This window comes from Eurytemora carolleeae, unplaced genomic scaffold, assembly GCF_000591075.1.
Source record: "Eurytemora carolleeae unplaced genomic scaffold, Eaff_2.0 scaffold481, whole genome shotgun sequence".
NCBI lineage: Eukaryota > Metazoa > Arthropoda > Copepoda > Calanoida > Temoridae > Eurytemora > Eurytemora carolleeae.
Genome location: NW_019396461.1, coordinates 211,742 through 235,178, shown reverse-complemented (window position 1 = coordinate 235,178; position 23,437 = coordinate 211,742). Strand labels below are relative to the sequence as shown.

Here is a 23,437-nt window from a genome sequence, read left to right as displayed (position 1 = left end):
GCCCCATGTCTAAAGTGTATAATTATGCCCCATGTCTAAAGTGTAAATTTATGCTCCATGTCTAAAGTGGATAATTATGCCCCATGTCTAAAGTGTATAATTATGCCCCATATCTAAAGTGTATATTTATGCCCCATGTCTGAAGTGTATATTTATGCCCTATGTCTAAAGTCTATATTTATGTCCCATGCCTAAAGTGTATATTTATGCCCTATGTCTAAAGTCTATATTTATGTCCCATGTCTTAAGTGTATATTTATGCCCTATGTCTAAAGTCTTTATTTATGCCCCATGTCTAAAGTCTATATTTATGCCTCATGTCTAAAGTCTATATTTATGCCCCATGTCTAAAGTCTATATTTATGCTAAATGTCTAAAGTCTATATTTATGCCAAATGTCTGAAGTGTATATTTATGTCCCATGTCTAAAGTCTATATTTATGCCCCATGTCTAAAGTCTATATGTATGTCCCATGTCTAAAGTCTATATTTATGCCCCATGTCTAAAGTCAAGAAAGAATATTAAGAAATGAGTAAAAGAATAAATACAAACTGTAAAATTTTTCAAAGCAAAAGTTTGTTTTTACTTTAATAAATTGACAGAACAAGCTGGAATTGCACAATGTTAATCAATGTACATGAATTATTATATATGTTTGCTGTGCAATAGATTGTTAGTCTGTGTAAAGTCAAAATATATTAATAACTGTATAAAAGTAAGTTTTTTACGTCATATCAATAGGTTAAAAAATTTGAACTTTGTTTACTATTTTGCAGTACGCAATTTGAATTACTATTAGAATTTTCTTTTTCAAAATTTAGGATTAAATTTTGCTACGTTTTCCCAAACAAACGGCAAAAACGTACTGCAAACATGTAATACAAAACATTTAAATCTTATTTTATTTTTATGTACATATTTTACAGTTTCCAAAAATATGGTATTCTTTCTGACGCTGATTCAATAAAGAATAAGCAGAATGCCAAAATGAAAAAGCTGCGAAAGAAAGAAATGTAAGAAAAATATATTTTGAAAAATAATACCTTTGGGGTCGTCTTCCTCCAGCGTAGTAGAGCTGTCTGTAGACGCCTGATTCAACAAGATTTCCATGATTAAAATATAATATTTTTAGATTTATATTATTATCAGTTGTTTAGGAAAAATAAAAACATTTCAAGTGCAGAAACTTTTTCTCATTTTTTTATTTAAAATATGAATATTTCAAGAGAAAACTGGAAAACATGTTTATTATTATAGGGATAAAACTAACTGTAGGAGGGGGAAGAAGATTCCTTTGGAGCCCTTGTTCACCAAGGACTTGGCTAAATTAGAAAATTATATAAATTTTTTAGGTTTTTTATTTTGAATTCTGTAATTAATTACTGCAATGTTTCTAAGATATCTCAGTACAAATGTTACTTTCCACACTTCCCTGATACCATATATATATATTTTGATAAATTTTCCCATATATCAAAAATTAAAAGCATTTTCTAAGCCAGGAAAAAAGGTACCTCTACCCCAACTAACAGTTGCATTGTGTTAAAACATATTCTTTGAAAAATTATGATTTGAATTGCTGTATATATGTATATATTGTTATCAACATCAAAATCAAAAAGTATTTATAATCGGGTTGAAGATAAATCATAATATTTGCATTATGTACTAGTGATTAAATATATGCTTTATACAACTTTCCATTACTAAAAAGCAGGAAAAGAATTTTGCAAAAGAAATTTTCTTCATGATGAATTTAAATGGATTTATCTGTCAAAATAACAATTGCAGTTCTGCCAAAACAATGGGTTAACATTTATAATTCTTTTTGCTTGCGATTATAGTAATTATGTATTTATTTCATTCTTGTGCCACTTTTTAATCCTATATACTTCATGTAAAACGACGTATCTAACTACAAAATCAAAATCAATATACAATATTAATCAAAAGAAAATACTGTGCTGTGTTCATAGAGTAAATATATTAACAGAAACACTTATTCTTATCCACAGAGTAAATATATTAACAGAGTATGCAGTACAGACTGCCCTGCTGTTATAAAGCGAAGGGAGTAAGCATTTAGGTTTACTTTTTCTGTTTTGTTGGAAAATTATGAAAAACAAAATTTTTTATTTTCTTATTTTTGTTTCTTTGAAGAAGTTCGAAAATAGTCATTATTAAAAGAAAAAGATGAAGATGAAAATTCCATCGTTTTCTGGTTTCCATGCTTTATAAAACCAAGATGATCGTTTACAAAAGGAAAGCTGATCGGCATGTTTTGTATAATATCTTGTATATTTTGCTTTTGTTTGACTAGTAACCTAAGCAAGTATGATTTTAAAAGTAAAAAACAGAATTTTCTAAAAATAAATCTACGCTATATTGTCATTGTTACCGGAGCTGAAGGACCCTAAAGGTAATAAAATAAAAATGAATTTAAAAACTAAAAAAGAGCAACATGCTGCCTTTATGGTAATTTTATAGTAAAAAGCTTTATGAAGCGGAAGTAGTGTAAATGTGCATGTTTGATGGATAACCTTGTAAAAAATGCGATTATTATTTGCAAAAATTCAAATTATATGAAAATGGATTTAAAATTCAATCTTTAGAGAAGATTAGAATGAGAAAAGGTTTGCATATAAAATTATATATTCAATGCATAATGTATTGAACTTATTTAGTGTATTTTGATGTACTTTTAGCATAAATTAGATTGTAAGTGTAGAGTAAACTCAGTGTACAGTGATAAACAATAAAAAGCGGAAGGATGGTTGAAATTAGTAATCTCAGAATTGTGTGACTTGTTAGTTGCAAGATGTTAGTTGCATTGATTAGTGAAATACTTTATTAACAAAAAAGATTAGTCAACCAATTTATGTAGTGTTTAATGTCTTAGTATTAGCGTTCTTCAATTTATAACATCGAGATACATAAACTTTAGGTAATCATGGACGTATGATTTTGTTTTAAAAAGTTAAAAAAATAAATTTTCTCAATGTTTCATAGTGGTCATTATGTATACAGTAGCAACAAAGCTTTAGATTGGCAAAATTGTTCTATTGCATATTTTTTTTTAAACCAAAACCTTCTGAATACTGACACAAAAGTGTTTCATGCCGTTAAAAAAATCTCAGACTTAATTGAATGCCTGGTTCATGCATTCAATTAGAAAAATCTCAGACTTAATTGCATGCCTGGTTCATGCATACCATTAAAGTATATAAGGCCAAGCAATACGCACCAGACTAACTTATTTTTGTAAATTTATATTTTCAGTCTGATGTGCATTGACTTTCCCTAATTTTATACAAATATACAGGGTTACTCAAAAAAGATGAAAACTCACAGACACCCGTGGCAACATCTTTTAATACTTGACACATTTAAACACCATTTAAAAACCCAAACTGAACCTTAGGAGTTATATGTCGTTATATTAAATCTCATTCTTTGTGGGTAACCCTGAAAATGGCTAAATGTGTTTATGAAAAAACCGGCACTGCATGCTACTTATCTCTGGGCCGGTTAATGTAAACTTGCCTCCGACTAAACATCAATCAATCAATCAATCAATAAAACAAAAACATTTACATGGAAACATAAATATATATTTAGGGCTGGACACTAGGGGAGGAGACGGCAGAAATGTGAGTACATTATTGTAAATCATCTCAATTATCGTTCATATAGATATTGCACACAGTAAACCCCTAAAACTGTAAACTAGGAAGACGACATTACAAAAATCTGATGTTTATCTTGTTGTAAATCAAATAGTTTTACCAGTATCTTAAAGTAAAATGGGTTTGTGTACACTGCACATTTGTTGTTTTTCATGCTCATTAAAAGATTCAAAATGATCATTCGAGTTTTAAGTAAAATAATTTGCGTTATACCCTTTTTTATACACTGTTTACTTTGTTACTTATTCTTTAAAATGTTAAAATTAGAATTTATTTTTATTCCATTAATTCCATTAATTTTGTAAAAATAAAACGTTTCTAAAGCATTTTCGATTTTCCCGGGAATTTACATGACATCAATTTATCATTGCATTTCCTTCAAGCAACGTGTTCTTTAGTAAATAAAGAACATTTTTTAATAAGTTTTACTTTTCTCACTTTAATATAGTGAAAATACTGTTCTTGCGTAGTGAACCATCAAAATTAAATATAAAAAGATGCTCGTCTTAGGCATGCCATAGAATTCTGAAATATATTCGATATTTTTCTCTTCTGTGTATTTTTTTAACCTGATCATTCTTTTGAGCTTTAACAAGTGTTTATTAATCGAATGTTTACGCATTAAAATTATCAGAAGTCCACTTTATGTAAAAAAAACTCCTCATAATACAAAAAAATCTATTCCCCATTAGATGTTAAACCGGTGCACACTTGTTAAAATACATTTGAAGCTTAATACTTTTAAATCAGTCAAATGAGTTCAGCTATAAACTCGAAGAATGGATTTTATCAATTTGTAATGAAAGATCGCTTAAGCTTCCGTTTAAAGTTGAAGTTTTTATGTTACTGATCAGATGAATATTCTTTGAAATAAATTATCGTTCATTAAAAGAGCCAAAAAATACTTCAGTAGATTAATTGATCCGGAAAAAAATAAACCCCTTAAACTATAAATGCATTCCTTTGAGACACATTGCTTATCATGCTTGTAAAGTGTAGTTAGAAAACACATGCTTCATCAAGGATTCTACCATAAAACCAATAAAATACAATGAAATAGATTCGAGTCGGAACAAATATTAATAATACAAAACATAAAATTTAGTCGAGAAAAATGACGATTACATATTTCTCCTAATTTTGGATTAGATACGAAAACCTCTCAAAAGAGAAATTAAAAAGAAAATAATAAACAGTTCAAACACGGTGTTCATCTATTCTTAGAGCAGGGGTTAAAAACAGACAACTTTATACAGCAGACAATGTGAAAAAGGAAAAATCAACTTACTTGAGAAGTTTCTTGACACTAGCATAGTAGTGAGGATAGCTCCCTTCAGCTTCCTTCGAGCATTGAACTTCTTCAAGCAATCCACAGTCTCTTGCCTTTATAGAATATTTAATAGTTTTTAGTTTAATAACAAGATATTGATAAATAGATTACTAGTTAACTAGTTAACTAGATAACTAGATAACTAGATAACTAGATAACTAGATAACTAGATAACTAGATAACTAGATAACTAGATAACTTGATAACTAGACAACTAGATAACTAGATAACTAGACATCTAGATAACTAGAATATATACTGACCTGTGGAAAACGGAAGCAACACGCTCCCTCTGGCAGATCCAGGGGTGCTTGAGGGCCTCCTCGGCACGGATCCTCTTGGCAGGGTTTACTGTCAACATCTGGTTTATCAGATTCTTCGCCTAAATATAATTATTTTCAGGAAAAGAACTAAGTAAGAAAATCTTTTGATTTTGAGAAAACTTGGACTCTGGTAGAAGATAAGGTCAATCACAGATTTTATTTTCAGATTATTAAGAAACCGCTTATTTCATTGTGATTTGGGAATATAATGGTTAATGCAAATATGAAGTAAAACTGTATTGTTCTTTTAACTTTTACAATACGGCCTTGACCATTCTCACAATGTACTTAGATATTAAATTATAGACTGGAACAACGTGTTTTTCATCGAAATTTGAAAATTTGAACATTTGAAAGTCCCTTTTTCGTCCAAATCATTAAGCAAATAAAATCTTTTAAAAACTCTTTTTAAATTAAAATTTTTTCATCAAAGTTAGATCTATTTTTAATTTAAAACATTAATCGATAATTCAATATCTTAGATATAACATGAACTGTAAATATTTTATTTCCACAAGTAAAATGTCAATAAATTATTTTTCTTACGTTAGAAATGATTCCTGATGCAAGGGTAAAGAATTTTAAAATGTTTCAATTAAATATTTTTGTTTTCAATCCGGAACTTAAAAATTGTAAATATTTTATCCACGTGACTATTGAGGAAATATTGAGGAATAAGGAAAAATAATGGAAAACCAATTCTGGAAATACTATATCCGGAGGTTAAATTCCAGGAGACAACTTTCGGAAGGTCAATGCCAGAAAGAATATTTCTGATATTTTCTAGTCCCCCAGCCGCAGTTCTACACCGTGATCCCGTCCTAGACACGTAAACTGTACTGTACAGGCTACGGTACCCGCTCATCGAACCTAGAGGAAACGAACCTAACGTTTTTCTGACCTAACTTTTTTCCGACCTAAACATCTGTAGGTTCGATTAGCGAAATGTCCCAAACTGACCTAAAGATTGGAAATATATTTAGGTCGGTTATTAACATATTTTAGGTCGGTTGGGAATATATTTTAGATTGGTAAAGCAACAATTTTAGGTTAGATAAGCATTCATTTTAGGTCGGTTGAGCAATATTTTTTAGGTCGGTTGAACAATATTTTTAGGTCGGATGAGCAATATTTTTAGGTCGGATGAGCAATATTTTTAGGTCGGTTGAGCAATATTTTAGGTCGGTTAAGCAATATTTTTAGGTCAGTTGAGAAATTTTTTAAGGTCGGTCGAGCAATATTTTTAGGTCGGTCGAGCAATATTTTTAGGTCGGATGAGCAATATTTTTAGGTCGGTTGAGCAATATTTTTAGGTCGGATGAGCAATATTTTTAGGTCGGATGAGCAATATTTTAAGGTCGGATGAGGAATATTTTTAGGTAAGTTGAGAAATTTTTTTAGGTCGGTTGAGCAATATTTTTAGGTCGGATTAGGTCGGATGAGCAATATTTTAAGGTTGGATGACCATAAACTACTCGATATTTAGGTCAGAAAACCTTTAGGTTAGAATCATCTAGGTCGGAATATACGGCACCCAGGCTACAGCAATAAGTGCATCAGAGAATCTAAGAAAACTCAGATAATGAATAGAACTTACAGAATTTGTTTTCCTTTAATCCTCTCTCCGCGGGGAGTTGTCTTTTTTAAATGTATTTTTTTGCGTAATTTTACCTCTGGCGTGACTGTGTCCCACTCCGGGGAAGGATAATCATATGCTCCCGCTTTAATTTGCGCGTAGAGACGATGCTGGTCTTCATCCCAGAACGGAGGATATCCAACAAGTAGGATATACAATATTACACCTATATAGATAATAGGATATACAGTATCCAAAATATATAGATATAATAGGATATACAGTACCCCACATATACAGATAATAGGATATTCAGTAGGATATACAGTACCCCACATATATAGATAATAGAATATCCAGAAGGATATACAATATTACACCTATATAGATAATAGGATATCCAGTAGGATATATAGTATCACCCCTATAAAGACAATTGGATATCCAGTAGGATATACAGTATCACACCTATATAGATAATAGGATATACAGTAGGATATACAGTATCCCACATAGATAATTAGGATATCTAGTAGGATATACAGTATCCCGTCTACATAGATAAAAGGATACCCAGTAGTATATACCGTATCCCATTTATATAGATAGTAGGATTTCCAGTAGAATATACAGTATACCATCTATACAGATAATAGGATATCTAGTAGGATATACAGTATCACACCTTTATAGATAATAGGATATCCAGTAGGATATACAGTATCCCGTCTACATAGATAAGATAAGATAAGATAAGATAAAGTTTATTGCTAAAATAAATGTATCTGTATACAGATAGAGTTTACAATCACAAAATTGATGATTATATTAACAGTACAAGTATAAAGCAATTAGGTGGAAAATAGCTCTTGGCTGTTTTGATTATTTTTTCCACCTAATTTTAGTAATAATAACAAAATATTTCAATTAAATAGATTTAAGGAGAACGATTAGAGATCCGGGTGCAAATTTACATATGCAAAATAGTTTATACACTAATTCGAATAACTAGAGTTTAAAGTAATTTTCTGACATGTACACAACAAATATCAAAGCATATTAAAACATGTCTAATTAGTTTTACATGAATAGCAATTCGGTTTATAACACATTGTCCTATAATTTTCAAAAAGAGAATTTAGTAGTCTATTTTTAAATATACAGGGTGTCCCAAAAAACATGGGAATTCAGTGACGAATTCGATATCGTCTTTTCAAATAATTCTTTGATTTAGTATAGTGATACCTACTTAGAAAGCTGTAATCTGTAAGAGTTTCGTCTGCTATGTTTACATTTTGTTTGTCTATGTTTTGACTGCAACCGGTTGTACATAGTAAAACAAGAAAATTACAGTATACAAACAGAGTAAACTTGTCCGTATTCACTGTTCATCTTGCGGAGACATTATAGACACATCTTTACAGTCTTTTACCCTTTTCATTAAATAAACTCTAGCAGACATAATAATATTATGGCTTTTGAAATTAGGTGTTACAATGCTAATTCATAACAAAGACGATATCGAATTCGTCACTGAATTCCCATGTTTTTTGGGACACCCTGTACTTAGAGAGTTGCTTCTTTTTAAGATAAAAGTATACCCAGTAGTATATACAGTATCCTATGTATATAGATAGTAGGATTTCCAGTAGAATATACAGTATACCACCTATACAGATAATAGGATATCTAGTAGGATATACAGTATCACATCTATATAGATAATAGTATATTCAGAAGGATAAAAAGTATCCCATATAAAAAGATAATAGGATATTCAGTAGGATATACGGTATGCTAATTCATAACAAAGACGATATCGAATTCGTCACTGAATTCCCATGTTTTTTGGGACACCCTGTACTTAGAGAGTTGCTTCTTTTTAAGATAAAAGTATACCCAGTAGTATATACAGTATCCTATGTATATAGATAGTAGGATTTCCAGTAGAATATACAGTATACCACCTATACAGATAATAGGATATCTAGTAGGATATACAGTATCACATCTATATAGATAATAGTATATTCAGAAGGATAAAAAGTATCCCATATAAAAAGATAATAGGATATTCAGTAGGATATACGGTATCCCACATATATATAATAGGATATCCAGTAGGATATACTGTATACCACATATATAGATAATTGGATATCCTGTTGGATATACAGTATCCCAAATATATAGATAATAGGATAACCAGTAGGATATACGGTATCCCACATGTATAGAAAATAGGATTTCCAGTTGTATATACAGTATCCCATCTATATAGATAATAGGATATCCAGTAGGATATACAGTATCCCATATGTATAGAAAATAGGATATCCAGTAGGATATACAGTAACACACCCAAGGTAACACACCAATATTATAGATACAGGATACTCAGTAGGATATAAAGTATCACACGGTCCCACCTATATAGATGATATGATATCCATTAGGATATACAGTATCACATCTATATAGATAATAGTATGTCAAATAGAATATGCAGTATCACTCCCATATAGATAATAGGATATTCAGTAGGATATACAGTATCACACTTATAATATACATAGAATATTCAACTAGGAGAATGTTTCTGCCCTGTTAATTTTCGTTTGCACACAATCTATACCCTCAGCTATACCCCCCCCCCTGTTCACCTCTGCTATACCCTCAGCTATTCCCCCCCCCCCTGTTCACCTCTGATTTAGATTATACACGGTATCCAAGGAAATTGATAAAATGTGCAGAATTTTAAAATAACAAATAGACTTTTCTAATTTTAACATTTATTTTATTTTAACTATATTTTAACCCTCTTACATAAAAATGATACGAATACGAATATATTCTAATTTTGTGAATAATTCCTTTAAGAATAATGGATACTAACCACAGGCCCATATATCGACTGGTTTCCCGTAGGGTTCCTTCTTCAAAACCTCAGGGGAGAGGTATCCGGGTGTACCAGCGAACCCTTTAATAGAAATATAATGTAATAGCTGAAGTGCTCGGCGTTTCCCATAATTGGAATAAATCCAGTTTAAAAAATATTTTTGAAAAAAAATCCGGTTTTCAACCAATAGGTTTAGCAGTTTATATATATAGGTATAAATGAGCGAACAGCTTTATTATATAGACTAGCGTGCTAACCCAGCTTTGCCCAAGGTACTCATAGTTACTCACACCGTTTACCCGCGCTTGGTCGTAAATTATGATTTTAGCCTTATAAAAGTATACCCACTCCACTTAGAATCTTAAATCCAAGCTAAGAGAATTCCCGTGATTTTTCCGAGTTCCCGAGTTCGAACATACAAACAGACAAACAGATAATGCAACTTTAAATATATCAATATCAATAACTTTCAAAAATAAAATGTGAAGCGTAAAACTGAAGATATTAAATCCGTAAATACATTGAGGTAGGACATATCATTATGTGAAAGTTTAAATCAAAATTAGAGATTTTAAGCGTTGTAAGCTACAAGGCATTTACAATTTTGTAAAAATATGATTAGAAATAGATATTTTTTAATAGATTTTCGGTGTTTATTGATTTATTGATTACTATTCACTTCGAGACTTTTATTCACACTGATTATGCTATATCAAAGGAAATGAGTTTTTGCAACAAAATCTTATTTCTAATTTTTTATATCTTTTCAACCAAATGTCGTAGACCTTAGATATTTCAAACTATGCATTCTGAATAGATCAAATATTATAAGTTTGAAATATCAAAAGATTAAGCTTTTAGGTTGAAATGATATAGAGGTTTAAAAATTCAATTTTGTGGAAAAGACTCAATTCCTTTACTAGATTTTTGTTAAAACAGAATAAAATGGACTTACCAAACCATGCTTGCTGGTCTCCCTGAACTTCTATGGCTAACCCAAAATCTGCTAGTTTAACAGCTGCTCCCTTACTTTTACTAGCGAGCAGGAGGTTTTCAGGCTGAAACAGGAGGACTGGATATATTCTAATGAACAGGAATACAGACAAGATGTCCCGGTATCCTTTTATTCATTAAACAGGTATTCAACATGCCACACAAAATACAGTCAAACAAAGTTTCCCAGTTTATAAATTGGAATAATTAACCATCGGGGTCAAACACTTTGTTAGTTTTAACGCAGAATTTTGAGAATTAGTAAAGAGATAAAAAACTTGAATTTTTAACAAAAATTTATATTTCATTTGGTAGAATTTACCTTGACAGGAAAAAAACACAACCATTTTAATATTGATATATTTAAAATATTCAATTGTGTTGTAGCAAGATTTTAACTTATTGAAAGAAAATAAACCTAAATTTTTGTCATATTTTAAAAGTTAAATTTATTAATAATTAAACGTAAAAGTAGTATTTTAAGTTTAAATCTATATTATTATTATATTATACAAACAAACTGTTGTACTTTACTGCACTGAACTGTACTGTACTGTACTGTACTATACTGTACTGTTCTGTACTATACTGTACTGTACTGCACTGAATTGTACTGTACTGTACTGCACTGAACTGTACTGTACTTTACTGTACTGTACTGTACTGTACTGTTAAAATGGAAAGGATACCTGCGTTGTAGCAAAGTGATAAGATGTAAGATGAGATAGAAATGGTTTGCGTACATTTTACAGAGCTACGTATTAGGAGTTAGGACCTTTTTTCAGGTGAATATAATGAACAGTTCGTAACCGTGATTTTCCAGGGAAATAGAGACCTTTCTTTATAAAAAAAAGTTAGGTTTGCTCCTAATACGTCTCTTTAAAATGTGTAAACAAGCCCTATCCCCCCTCAACTTCATTTTACTCACACTGCGTTGTTGTGTGTACAATGTACATATAAGTGCTGTAGCATGCTTCCTTATCAATTTAGGTATTCTATCCAGGGTTAAAAAAATCACGAAAACTACTTTTCTTTAAATCTGTTGAAACAATAAATTTTCTGGAAAAATGAATTAAACGTGATTTTTTCCTTTGTAAATCCTTCTTTAATATTGAAATGCAACGCTGATGATTAAACTTATTCTGCGGCCTTAGAAGTCAATTTAAAGAACAAACTAAATTTCAAATTCATTTTTAAAAAACAAGAAATTCTTGATAAAGAGATGAATTAAAAAACATTTTCACAAATTAGTGAGTTAAACCTACTAACTAATTAAAAATTAAAATAAGAGACACCTTTCCTGTAAAATTAAAAACAATTGTACATTAGAATAAACCTGATTAAGTAGATGTAAAATAAATAAGCATTCCGATATCTACAAAATAATAGATTGGCATGCACAACACAAACAAAACAAAGCTGTAACCCTATCTCCCTTTTATATAGCAGACATTATCTCAATACACAAGTTGTCTGTTCTGCTAACTAACTTTCCGTCTATTAATCTTAAATCCCAAAAAATATTTTGAATTCCTAATTTTTTAGAAAAATTGCGCAAAAAGTTTTTTGATTTTTTTTTTGACTCTCAGGTTGTATAAAGAAAATGTTACAAAATGTTAAACAAATAAATACCCATATTATAAATTAAAGCTTGTATATAAATTATACATATAGAATATACATATGCAATATGCATGTGTGTATAATGTATTTTCATATGCATATTTAATTATTCTTATATCAGATTAGTAGGAAAGAAGATGAAAAAATAAGAAGCCAATAATATATTGAAAATTATAAAAGTAAGATGTATAAATAAATTAAAAACAGTATAACAAGGAGAAAGACTGGGAGATAGAAAGGTAGAAAGGATGGTGCCGTGACAAACTCCTGAAAGACAAACTCCTGAAAGACAAACTCCGGAAAGACAAACTCCGGAAAGACAAACTCCGGAAAGACAAACTCCTGAAAGACAAACTCCTGACGAGACAAACTCCTGACGAGACAAACTCCTGAAAGACAAACTCCTGAAATTATGAAATTTTTCTCTGAATGAAATGAAAGGATAGAAAGGTTAGAAGGGATAGAAAGGATAGAAAGGATAGAGAGGTAGAAAACATAGAAAGGATTGAAATGATAATATGGATAGAAAGGTAGAAGATATAAAAAGAAAAGAAAGGATAGAATTAGGATTAAAAGTAAATAAAGTTAGAAAATATAGGATGGATAGAGTGTATAGAATGGAAAGGAAAGAAGAAAATATAGAAAGGATATAAAGGATAAAGCGTTAGAAATATAGAAAGGATAGAAATGATAGAAATGTAGAAATAGTTTATATTTGAGTTTATATTTATTAACAACCATAATGTCTAATTATTATCTATACATAAATTTGGCTTGTCTGTCTGTTTGTTTGTATCTAATAAACGTCAAAACGGCTGAACCGATCGGGCCCAGATATTTTGTGGGATCTCGCGTGACCCCAAGGAAGGTTTATGAATGATAAAAATTTTAAAAATTTGTATTTAAAAGTTTTTTATTTTGTACAAAATTTTAAAATCTTGAAAATCCGCAATTTTTTATAAAATCCTTGAAATTTGGTTTTTTGTTTTTGTTTTTCAATGTTACATTGAGAACATGTTCACAATTGAAATAGAAGATGGGTGCGAAGCGCCTTAAAAGCCTAGTTAATTATATGTATAAAGTGAACAGAAAACTTTGAACCCATCATATTTTGTACAGTGTACAGTGTGTATAGTGTATAATTTGTATTTTATAGTGTAAACTCTTTGTATTTAAAAACATAATTTAATTTGTCTGGAAACTCGTTAATGAAAAAGGAAAGAAAAAACATTTAATTTTTTTATATCCATTAGTTAGCTAAAAAGTAAGATGAAATAATTTACGTTTTAAATATTAAAGGTTTACACCATCAGGTTGCAAAGTTACAGGAATTAGAAAATTTGAGTTTTTGCAAAGACTCCATTCCTTTTCTAATCTTTATATCTGTGCAACCTGATAACCAGGCATATTCCAAAATATAATTTTTGCCAAATAAGATCAGTTTAAGTTTGAAATATGAACAGTTTTCACCATTCAATTGCTAAAATTTTGAGATTAGAAAAGTAAAGTTACTTAACTCATAAATTGACTGAAAGCAGTGCGCGAAATACTTCAAATCAGATGAAAAATGTAATCACAATTGTATTGTATTGTTAAAATCAGTCTTTTTCCTGTTCTCTGTTTTCTCTTTCTGTTAAAATACATAAATTCATTTTCCCATTCTCCAACCGTGTAAAGTGCAACTGTTACCTTGAAAACACTTGTTATTTTAAAAACGAAAACGAATCCTTTTGTCTTAAAGTATGATTCCATCACACTCTCACCACCCTGCACTTCACGCCAGAAGAAGATAATTAGATAAAAGTGAGGCATACAAACATTTATAATAAGTCCATCCATGCAACAAATTCAAAATATTTTTATTCGAAGGATCTTGTGTAATGACTGAGAAAGAAATAGTGAGGGAAAACTAATGTTGCTGATGTTATTATGCAAGTGTACATGTTGTATGTACCGTGTACACAGTACACTTGACTTGTTTACCATGCCTCACTATGGCTTCGTACAAAAATAACAGTTTACACGTAAGCAAATAATTGAAAGAATATGAAAAAAGTAAAAATATAACAAAATAAGATTACCTTTGTATAAAGCCGTTTTTAAGCTTATACAGATGCAACATATTTTTTTAACAATTTTAATATATTTAAAAGAAGCAATTGCAAAAAAGCAGATAATTGTTTAAGTACAAGAAACTTAAGACAATCCGATCATTCACATGTTACAGCCATATTCGAAGCTAATTTACACAAAATATATTTTAAAAAATGCATACTTGAGACTTAGGTTTTTCGGACAGGATAAGGTTTTCTGGCTAAAAATAAATAATGTGTTACATTAGGAGCTATACAAGTAACAGCGCGTTTAAAAACCACCATCAGATAAGATTTTTATAAAAATTTATTCATCTGAGAGTAATTTATAAACAGGCGAAGTTGACATCTTTTTACACTTTCTAGGATGGGAAAACTTTTCATAGAAATAAACTTAAGGATATTGATATATATGAAGAATTTCAATCTTAGGTTTATTTATACAGCATGATTATTCAAAATGTCTCCTTTAGTTTTTTTTGATTAAGAAGTTAAATATTCATGAAAATTGATAAGTTTAACCCATCCTGATTAAGGAATATATGTTCGAAAAATAATTGTTAAATTATGTGAATATATGAGTTTTATAAGACAGCCTACACCCCCAGATATGAGTCGAAAGATAAGGTTTATATTTCTAGATTGTAAATCAACCAAAACCAAATTTAAAACCTGTATGGCTTGTATCACATTTTTGTTTTTTAAATTTTATGTTGAAATTGCAAAACATTAAGAACAAATTTAATTATTTCTCTGTTGGATCAATAGTTTTCTCAGGGTAGAATTCAATAAAGTTTAATAATTATGATGAAAGGGAAGTAAAACATTATTTTTCATTATTTTGCTGATATTTGGGAACTGGGTTAAGTTGGAAATATGAGACACAAACTTGTAAAATATCATCTTTTGTCTGCAAAATTCCTCTTTGTTCTTGAATTTAGAACCCTTGGAACAGGAGTCACGTTTCTTAACCCTAACCTACTATTTTCAAAATTTCTTAGCCCTTTTCTACTATTTTCAACATTTCTTAGCCCTTTTCTACTATTTTCAACATTTCTTAGCCCTATTCTACTATTTTAAACATTTCTTAATCCTAACCTACTATTTTCAACATTTTTTAACCCTAACCTACTATTTTCAACATTTCTTAATCATATTCTACCATTTTAAGCATTTCTTAACCCTATTCTACTCTTTTCAACATTTCTTAATCATATTCTACTATTTTCAACATGGCTTAATCCTAACCTACTATTTTCAACATTTTTTAACCCTATTCTACTATTTTCAACATTTCTTCATCCTAACCTACTATTTTCAACATTTCTTAACCCTAACCTATTATTTTCAACATTTTTTAACCCTATTCTACTATTTTCAACATTTCTTAACCCTAACCTACTATTTTCAACATTTTTTAACCCTATTCTACTATTTTCAACATTTCTTAATCATATTCTACTATTTTCAACATGGCTTAACCCTATTCTTCTATTTTCAACATTTCTTAATCCTAACCTACTATTTTCAACATTTCTTAACCCTAACCTACTATTTTCAACATTTCTTAATCATATTCTACTATTTTAAGCATTTCTTAACCCTATTCTACTCTTTTAAACATTTCTTAACCCTATTCTACTATTTTCAACATTTCTAAATTCGATTCTACTATTTTCAACGTTGCTTAACCCTATTCTACTATTTTCAACATTGCTTAACCCTATTCTACCATTTTCAACATTTCTTAACCCTTTTCCACTATTTTAAACATTTTTTAGCCCTATTCTAATATTTTCAACATTGCTTAATCCTATTCTACTATTTTCAACATTTCTTAGCCCTATTCTACTATTTTCAACATTTCTTAACCCCATTCTTCTATTTTCCAACATGTATTAACCCTATTCATTCTACTATTTTAAACATTTCTAAATCCTATTTTACAATTTTAAACTTTTTTTTAACTCTATGCTTCAAACATGTGATAGCCATATTTTTCCATTTTCCGACATTTCTCAACACTTTCTTTCTATTTTCCTGCATTTCTTTTATCTCTAGATTTATTCCCATTTTTTCCCAATTTTCCCATTCTTCTTAAAAATTTTCTCCTATTTCTTTCCATTTATATAAAGCTCTTTCCATTTCCCCCCTCTACATATTTCTCAACCCTCTTTTCCTTTTACACATTAATTTGTTGAAGGAATTGATTCTTAGCCAAAAACTCTAATTTTCAAATCCATATATCTTTGTAACCTGAGGGACAAAACCTTTGATATTTCAAGCTTATACTATTTGATCTAACAGAAGTTATATAGCACGAAATATCTAAGGTCTACAAGATTGGGTTGCCAAGATATAGTAATTAGAAAATCAGAGTTGGAGACGGAGAGTCTTATCATGTTTATATTTCTATTCCTTCCCCCCCCCCCCACCTTAATCAAATTTTCATATATTTCCCATATTTCTTCCCCCCCCCCCCACCTTAATCAAATTTTCATATATTTCCCATATTTCTTAATCATAGTTGCACATTTCTTAATCATAGTTGCACATTTCTTAATCATAGTTGCATATTTCTTAATCATAGTTGCATATTTCTTAATCATAGTTGCATATTTCTTATTCATAGTTGCATATTTCTTAATCATAGTTGCATATTTCTTAATCATATTTGCATATTTCGTTTCTTTCCTCATTTAAATTCCAATATTTAGGAGAAAAAAATAAACTGAGCCAAGACCATGCGAAACAAAGACTTTTTGGTGAACATTTACAGGTTTGTTCAATGTACATAATGTAAAAGGGGAGGGTAACATATATCGAACCAACATTGAGAATTACAGAATCTCTTCAATTAATAATATTTATTTTAAATCTAGCATTGTTGAAGAGTTCCATTTGGTCATTTCACTCAAACACTTAGATCCACATATTTAAAGCATTTGTTTCATGAGGGGAGGAAGGCTAGTTACAAGAATTTCTTGTCCGAGCCACATTCTTCTCTTTTTCTCGTCCAAGCCACCTCGGAATCCTCGTCTTTTGACTATTATGCGTTTTAAAGTTTCCCATTCTTGAAGATAAAACTATTTTTTTTTAAATCTGGCCACGGCATTCAACACCAGGAATATCTTAAAATGCGCGTAAAAAATGTAAAAATTTTCAAGAACATTAAACTTTTTTTCCAATTTACCAAATTTCAATATTTCATTAATACCTTATAACGTGGCCAGATTCTTAAAAAATATTTTTATCTGGGAGGATTAGAATATTGGAAAGACGATGACTTCAAGGTGGCTCGGACGAGAAAATGACAAGAAATTGTTGTGGATGGCCTTCCTCCCCTCGTTCATAACATTTGTTTAAAACCTTTCATAGATGAAGAGAAGATATAGATATATATATATGCATGTTTGTATATAAACGAGATGGGTTTACAGTTTAGAATCATGCATGCAGTTCAATTTTACAACTATACAGTTAGCTTTAAGATAAACCAAACAGTTTTTTCTACAATTTGCATTAATAAAGAAAAAACTTTTGCATACAATAATTCTAGTTATTTATTCCTTTTAATGGACGAATTACCAAGTTTTAACTAGTTAAGAATCAGAAGGCAAAGGCTAATTTTAAACTTTCTTTAAAAAAGTTAAATATCCCTTCCCCCTATCTCCTATTTAAAACTGGACCTGGGGGCCGGGCTACAATACTACATTACAACAAGGATGGCCAGTATAAAAGTATACCTTGAGATCTCTGTGAACTACACCGTTTGAATGGCAGTGGTTTACAGACTCCAGTATCTGCTGGATACAGTGGGAAGCATCAGCTTCAGAGTAGAACTCACGGGCAACAATATCTTCAAACAGTTCACCACCCGTCACCCTGTAATATTAAGAAATCACCACCCGTCACCCTGTAATATTAAGAAATCACCACCAATCACCCTGTAATATAAACAGTTTACCACCCGTTACCCTGTAATATTAACAGTTAACCACCCGTTACCATGTAATATTAACAGCTCACCACCCGTCACCCTGTAACATACACAGTTTCCTTTTTTCTGTCTCTGTGATCTACCTATCTATCTTTCTGTATTCAACTTATCTATATTGTAGGTCTGGTAGCTAGAAGCAAGGGTATCGTTAACTTGTATAAATGGTCTGGAACTGAAAATTGCACTGAGCTCTCTCTCTCTCTTTAGAACAGGAATGGTTTCAATTCTATCCATGTTTAAGCAAAGCAAGTGCAACCCCTCCCCCTTATCTTCTCTTCCACCACTAGCTTGTTTAAACTGAAGATTCAAAGTTTGATCTTTTCTTATACTTATATATTATATTTTTCTACCAGTTGACATTTCATTCGAAACCGTGCCCCTACCTCAACCTCCTGGCTCTAATCATTTTCTTTCTCTTCATTAAATTCATTTTCTTTCTTTATTTATTATTTATTTTTTTCCTCTTCAGCATTAGCAGAATAAATGGCAATGTTTGCTGAAGGTTGACAAAATTTGAAGAGCTATCAAGAGCACTCCTAGATTAGTGCAGTAAACATAACAAAGTTTTAAAAAACCATAGTCCAGTTTAGCCTTACAGTGTAGGCTATTTGCCATATTCAAACACAGTCCAGATTATTTCATTAAAGTGAAGTAAAGTCATATAGCTAGTTTAGTTTAAAATAGTCTAGTTTAGTCCAGCATAGTCTAGTTCAGTCCAGCATAGTCTAGTTTAGTCCAGCATAGTCTAGTTTAGTCCAGCATAGTCTAGTTTAGTCCAGCATAGTCTAGTTTAGTCCAGCATAGTCTTAGTCCAGCATAGTCTAGTTTAGTCCAGCATTGTCTATTTTAGTCCAGAATAGTTCAGTATAGTTCAGTATAGTCCAGCATAGTCTAGTTTAGTCCAGCATAGTCTAGTTTAGTCCAGCATAGTCTAGTTTAGTCCAGCATTGTCTATTTTAGTCCAGAATAGTTCAGTATAGTTCAGTATAGTCCTGTATAGTCCTGTATAGTCCTGTATAGTCCTGTATAGTCCTGTATAGTCCTGTATAAATGAAAGAGGTCGGTTTGCTGAGCTTACTGCAGTTGTATTAAGCTTGTAATAGAGGTAATAAACTGTAGGCCGTGGGGATTCATTTCATTTCAAATATCAATTCAGTCCACAGACAACTTAGCAAAATTAATTCGGGGGGAAAAAGAGAATTATATTTTGTTTTCTGGTAGAACCTGGGAGAGTTGAGTGTCTGGGGATTTTTCAAATTAATTTTGGCAGAAGCTCTTTTCTCTATTTATACTCTAGCTCAGGATTTTTTATCTTTCAGTCTAACTTTACAAGAAAACTTTTCCAGAAAGTGAAAAGAAGAACCTCCGCTTTAACGGTTTAATTGTTAGATATATACTTACAAATCGAAGATGAGGTAGTGAAAGCTCTCTTCCTGAATACTATCATGAAGACGAACAATATTTGGATGTTGTAGTTTCCGGCAAATGCGCGCCTCGCGCTCGAGCTTCTGGAAGTCTAAAATAGGATTAAGTTAAATCTTATCTATAATTTGCTGGAAATAAATAAAAATCAAATTGAAAATAAGGTGAATGTTATCAAACATAAACAATTTAAGTATTATCACACTGAAAACATACAGGGGAAGTCAATAAACATGAAATTTTTTAGAGGCGGAAATAGCTTATGCAATAATATATAATGTATTTTCTCATGTTAATTTAATAAATAAGTGTTACCTCTGGCAGAGAGTTTCTTGGTGTTTATGATTTTAGCCGCAAACTCCAGACCAGTATGCCGTTGTACACATCTTTTGACAATGGAAAAAGCTCCCCTAAAAATATTATTACTCAACATCTTTGCATCCTCTCTCTTGATAATGTCATGATAAATAATAATGTCTTAAGAATATGGAATGAAATCATAAAGTATTTGGAAAGTTTATCATCATTGTTTGTCTGTTTGCAGGTCCGATGACACATGAAGCTATTGGCCGATTTGCTTCAAATTTCTGTTGGGAAACTCGGTAGAACCACAGAAATATTCTTTGCTAGATTTTATAATTCTAAGCAATAAAAGCCTGTCCGACTATTTAAGCTTATACAAATTTTAAGAGTTAAAAAAATTCAAAATTTTGTTGGGAAAGTTTAGTTTCCAAGCAAAACGGGGTACCTACGGGGTACCTTCCCAAGCTAGATTCTGAATAAAAAAGCAATAGCTGTAATTTATTTGAATCACTTTTAAAAAACAAATTGTTTTCTTGTTTACTCGAATCACTTTTAACAAAAAAGATTGTTTTTTAGTAGACAGTTCCTTAAAGATTGTTTTCTAGTAAATAGTTCCTTTAAAATTGTTTTCAAGTAGACAGTTCCTTTAAAATTGTTTTCAAGTAGACAGTTCCTTTAAGATTGTTTTCAAGTAAACAGTTCCTTAAAGATTGTTTTCTAGTAAACAGTTCCTTTAAGATTGTTTTCTAAATATGTAAACAGTTTCCTTAAGGTTGTTTTCTAGTAAACAGTTCCTTTAAGAATGTTTTATAGTAAACAGTTTCTTTCAGATTGTTTTCTAGTAAACAGCTCCTTTAAGAATATTTTCTAGTAAACAGCTCCTTTAAGAATATTGTCTAGTAAACAGCTCCTTTAAGAATATTTTCTAGTAAACAGCTCCTTTAAGAATATTTTCTACAGAACAGTTCCTTCAAGGTTTTTTTCTAGTAAACAGTTCCTTAAAGATTGTTTTCTAGTAAACAGTTCATGATTTTATCACAATAACTTACTTTCCCAATTCCTCCTTGAGCTCGTAGTTATCTGTAAACTTAGAACAGGGAACCTGGGACATCTTGATCTATAAAGATACAGATAGATTAATACAGGGAACCTGGGACATCTTNTTTATATATATAATATATATATCTATTTATATAATATATATATTTATATATCTATAAATAAATATACGAAAATAGACAAAAAAAGGATTAGGTAAATAGAACTAGCAAATTCTGCAGTTACAAATTAATCTTAAGATTAAAGCTTACTTTTTTTCTTTCTCACTATCTAGAAGACTAAGTAGACTAGGAAGGCTAGGTACACTGGGTACACTGGGTACACTAAGTACACTAGGTACACCCTAAAAGAAAAAATTAAACGTATATTGCCTATCTTTATATAATTATCTTCATTAATACATTTACAAACTGTCAATCCAATTACGAAGTCTATTTGTCCAATCTTACCAATAAACATTTGACCAAATTGAATAAAAAATATATTTATAGACTTCCATAGTTTCTAGGGTTATCATAAGTGGGGGGGGGGGGCACAGTGGGGTATTAGAACAAGGTGTTAAAATGAGTTTTTTCCATAAACCTCATATTTATGTCAAATAAGGCTCGGCCGCTCAAAGTTTCCTTTGAGAAAAGTATCTAAGTAATTTAATTGCTATTTTTAGTTAAGAATTTTTACCAAAAACCCGCTATTTCATTGACAACTTAAAAATAGGATTTTTAAACATGTTACTCTGACTACATTCAGGTTTTGGGGTGCTGCTGGAGGACCTAAATATTTTCTATATGGCTGTTAGAATTCATTTTTAGACTATCCCGAAACGTAGATAATATCATCACCATGAAGCCACAAGACAAATGCATTTTAGGAGGAGTATCGTCACCTCCCCATGAACCCCTAAAGTACCCCACCGCGGTGGGGCGTGGGTTAGAATGCTAGGTAGCGAGGGGCACCCTAGACCAATTACGACTAGCTGTGTTCACTTTATTCAATTTTAATTCAATCGAGTGTTGGTTGATGATTCCTCAATCTTGAATTGTTGTCTTTTTCAACTTATAAAACTCCTTCACCGGCAGTAAAGTTGAAAAGAGAAGAAAAAGAAAAATTGACGTTTAATTGGTCAAATTGGGATCGAAAGTAAAAGCTTGCTGGTAACAACAATGGGAAGGGGGTCTAGATTGCGGGAGGAGAGGATACACTGATATGGATTATGCCTGCCTAACTCGGACTTCCAAATTAGGACGTTTTCATTTGATAGATACCAAGAAAAAGAATAATTGTAATTTTTCATTGAATTAAGAAAAATCTTGCCAAATATCTTTCTGGTCTTTGCTGTAGGAGCATCGAACCGTTTTCTAGAAACCTAAAGGATTTTAGTTTAGAAACCACGGTAAAAATATTAGTTTAGAAACCTTGGTCAAATTTTAGTTTAGAAACCAAGGTCAAATTTTAGTTTAGAAACCAAGGTCAAATTTTAGTTTAGAAACCCCTTCAGGATTCTTTGATAATAAACGTTATAATCGTGAATGATGATATTATTAAGGGTCACTTATTTTTATTATGTTGACAGTTCCTTAAAAGTATTATGGTGTTAAATAATAAGTCTTTATATCAAGAAAGTACTTCGTAAGTTTGTTTTATGGCTTCGATTACTCTTTGAATAAATTATCATAAAAAAATCTAATTTTTCTAAAATGATACTTCCTGCGCAACATTTAGGTTTTAGAATTATGCTATGCCAGTTATTCAAGAGTTTAAATTACTAAAAATAAGTTTATTAGTTTTATTCTTACCTTGCTCAACAATAAATTTCCCCAAGATTTTAAAATATCAAGACATTTTTCTGAAATATAAATATAAATTAAAATATATTCAAATTCTAAAGGATTTTGTTTTACTAAAAATATATTGAGTTGTAATGAGGAATATAAAAATGTAATTTTCGTAGTTTACGGTATTTCTTAAATTTGTAAATGTAAATGTTGTTCGTTGCTTAAGACATAGAAATCTAACAAGGATGATCAAGGTATAGAAATAAACAGAGAATGTGTACTCTAGGTAATAGAACTAACCCAAGGTTGGTTACTCTAGGTATAGAACTAACCCAAGGATGGTTACTCTTAGTATAG

General features: G+C 30.6%; 1 protein-coding gene across 3 annotated transcripts; it reads right to left on the bottom strand.

The window, feature by feature from the left end:
- Positions 1-2,032: 2,032 nt before the first annotated feature.
- On the bottom strand, positions 2,033-23,153 carry LOC111703717 (calcium/calmodulin-dependent protein kinase type II alpha chain). 3 transcript variants are annotated; one of them, XM_023475749.1, is made up of 14 exons: positions 23,102-23,153; positions 21,560-21,651; positions 21,299-21,366; positions 20,262-20,356; positions 19,926-20,040; positions 18,271-18,409; positions 14,707-14,745; positions 10,771-10,873; positions 9,813-9,896; positions 7,012-7,142; positions 5,281-5,399; positions 4,976-5,070; positions 3,545-3,550; positions 2,033-2,414 (listed from the first exon to the last, which is right to left on the bottom strand). In XM_023475749.1, the coding sequence occupies exons 3-14, from the start codon at positions 21,358-21,360 to the stop codon at positions 2,377-2,379; spliced, it is 1,026 nt and encodes a 341-aa protein (XP_023331517.1). In that variant the 5' UTR covers positions 21,361-21,366; positions 21,560-21,651; positions 23,102-23,153; the 3' UTR covers positions 2,033-2,376. The 3 variants fall into 3 exon arrangements, with proteins under 3 accessions (XP_023331517.1, XP_023331518.1, XP_023331519.1); XM_023475750.1 differs by lacking the exon at positions 3,545-3,550; XM_023475751.1 differs by lacking the exon at positions 14,707-14,745 and having other exon boundaries at positions 2,034-2,414.
- Between the last annotated feature and the right edge of the window lie 284 nt (positions 23,154-23,437).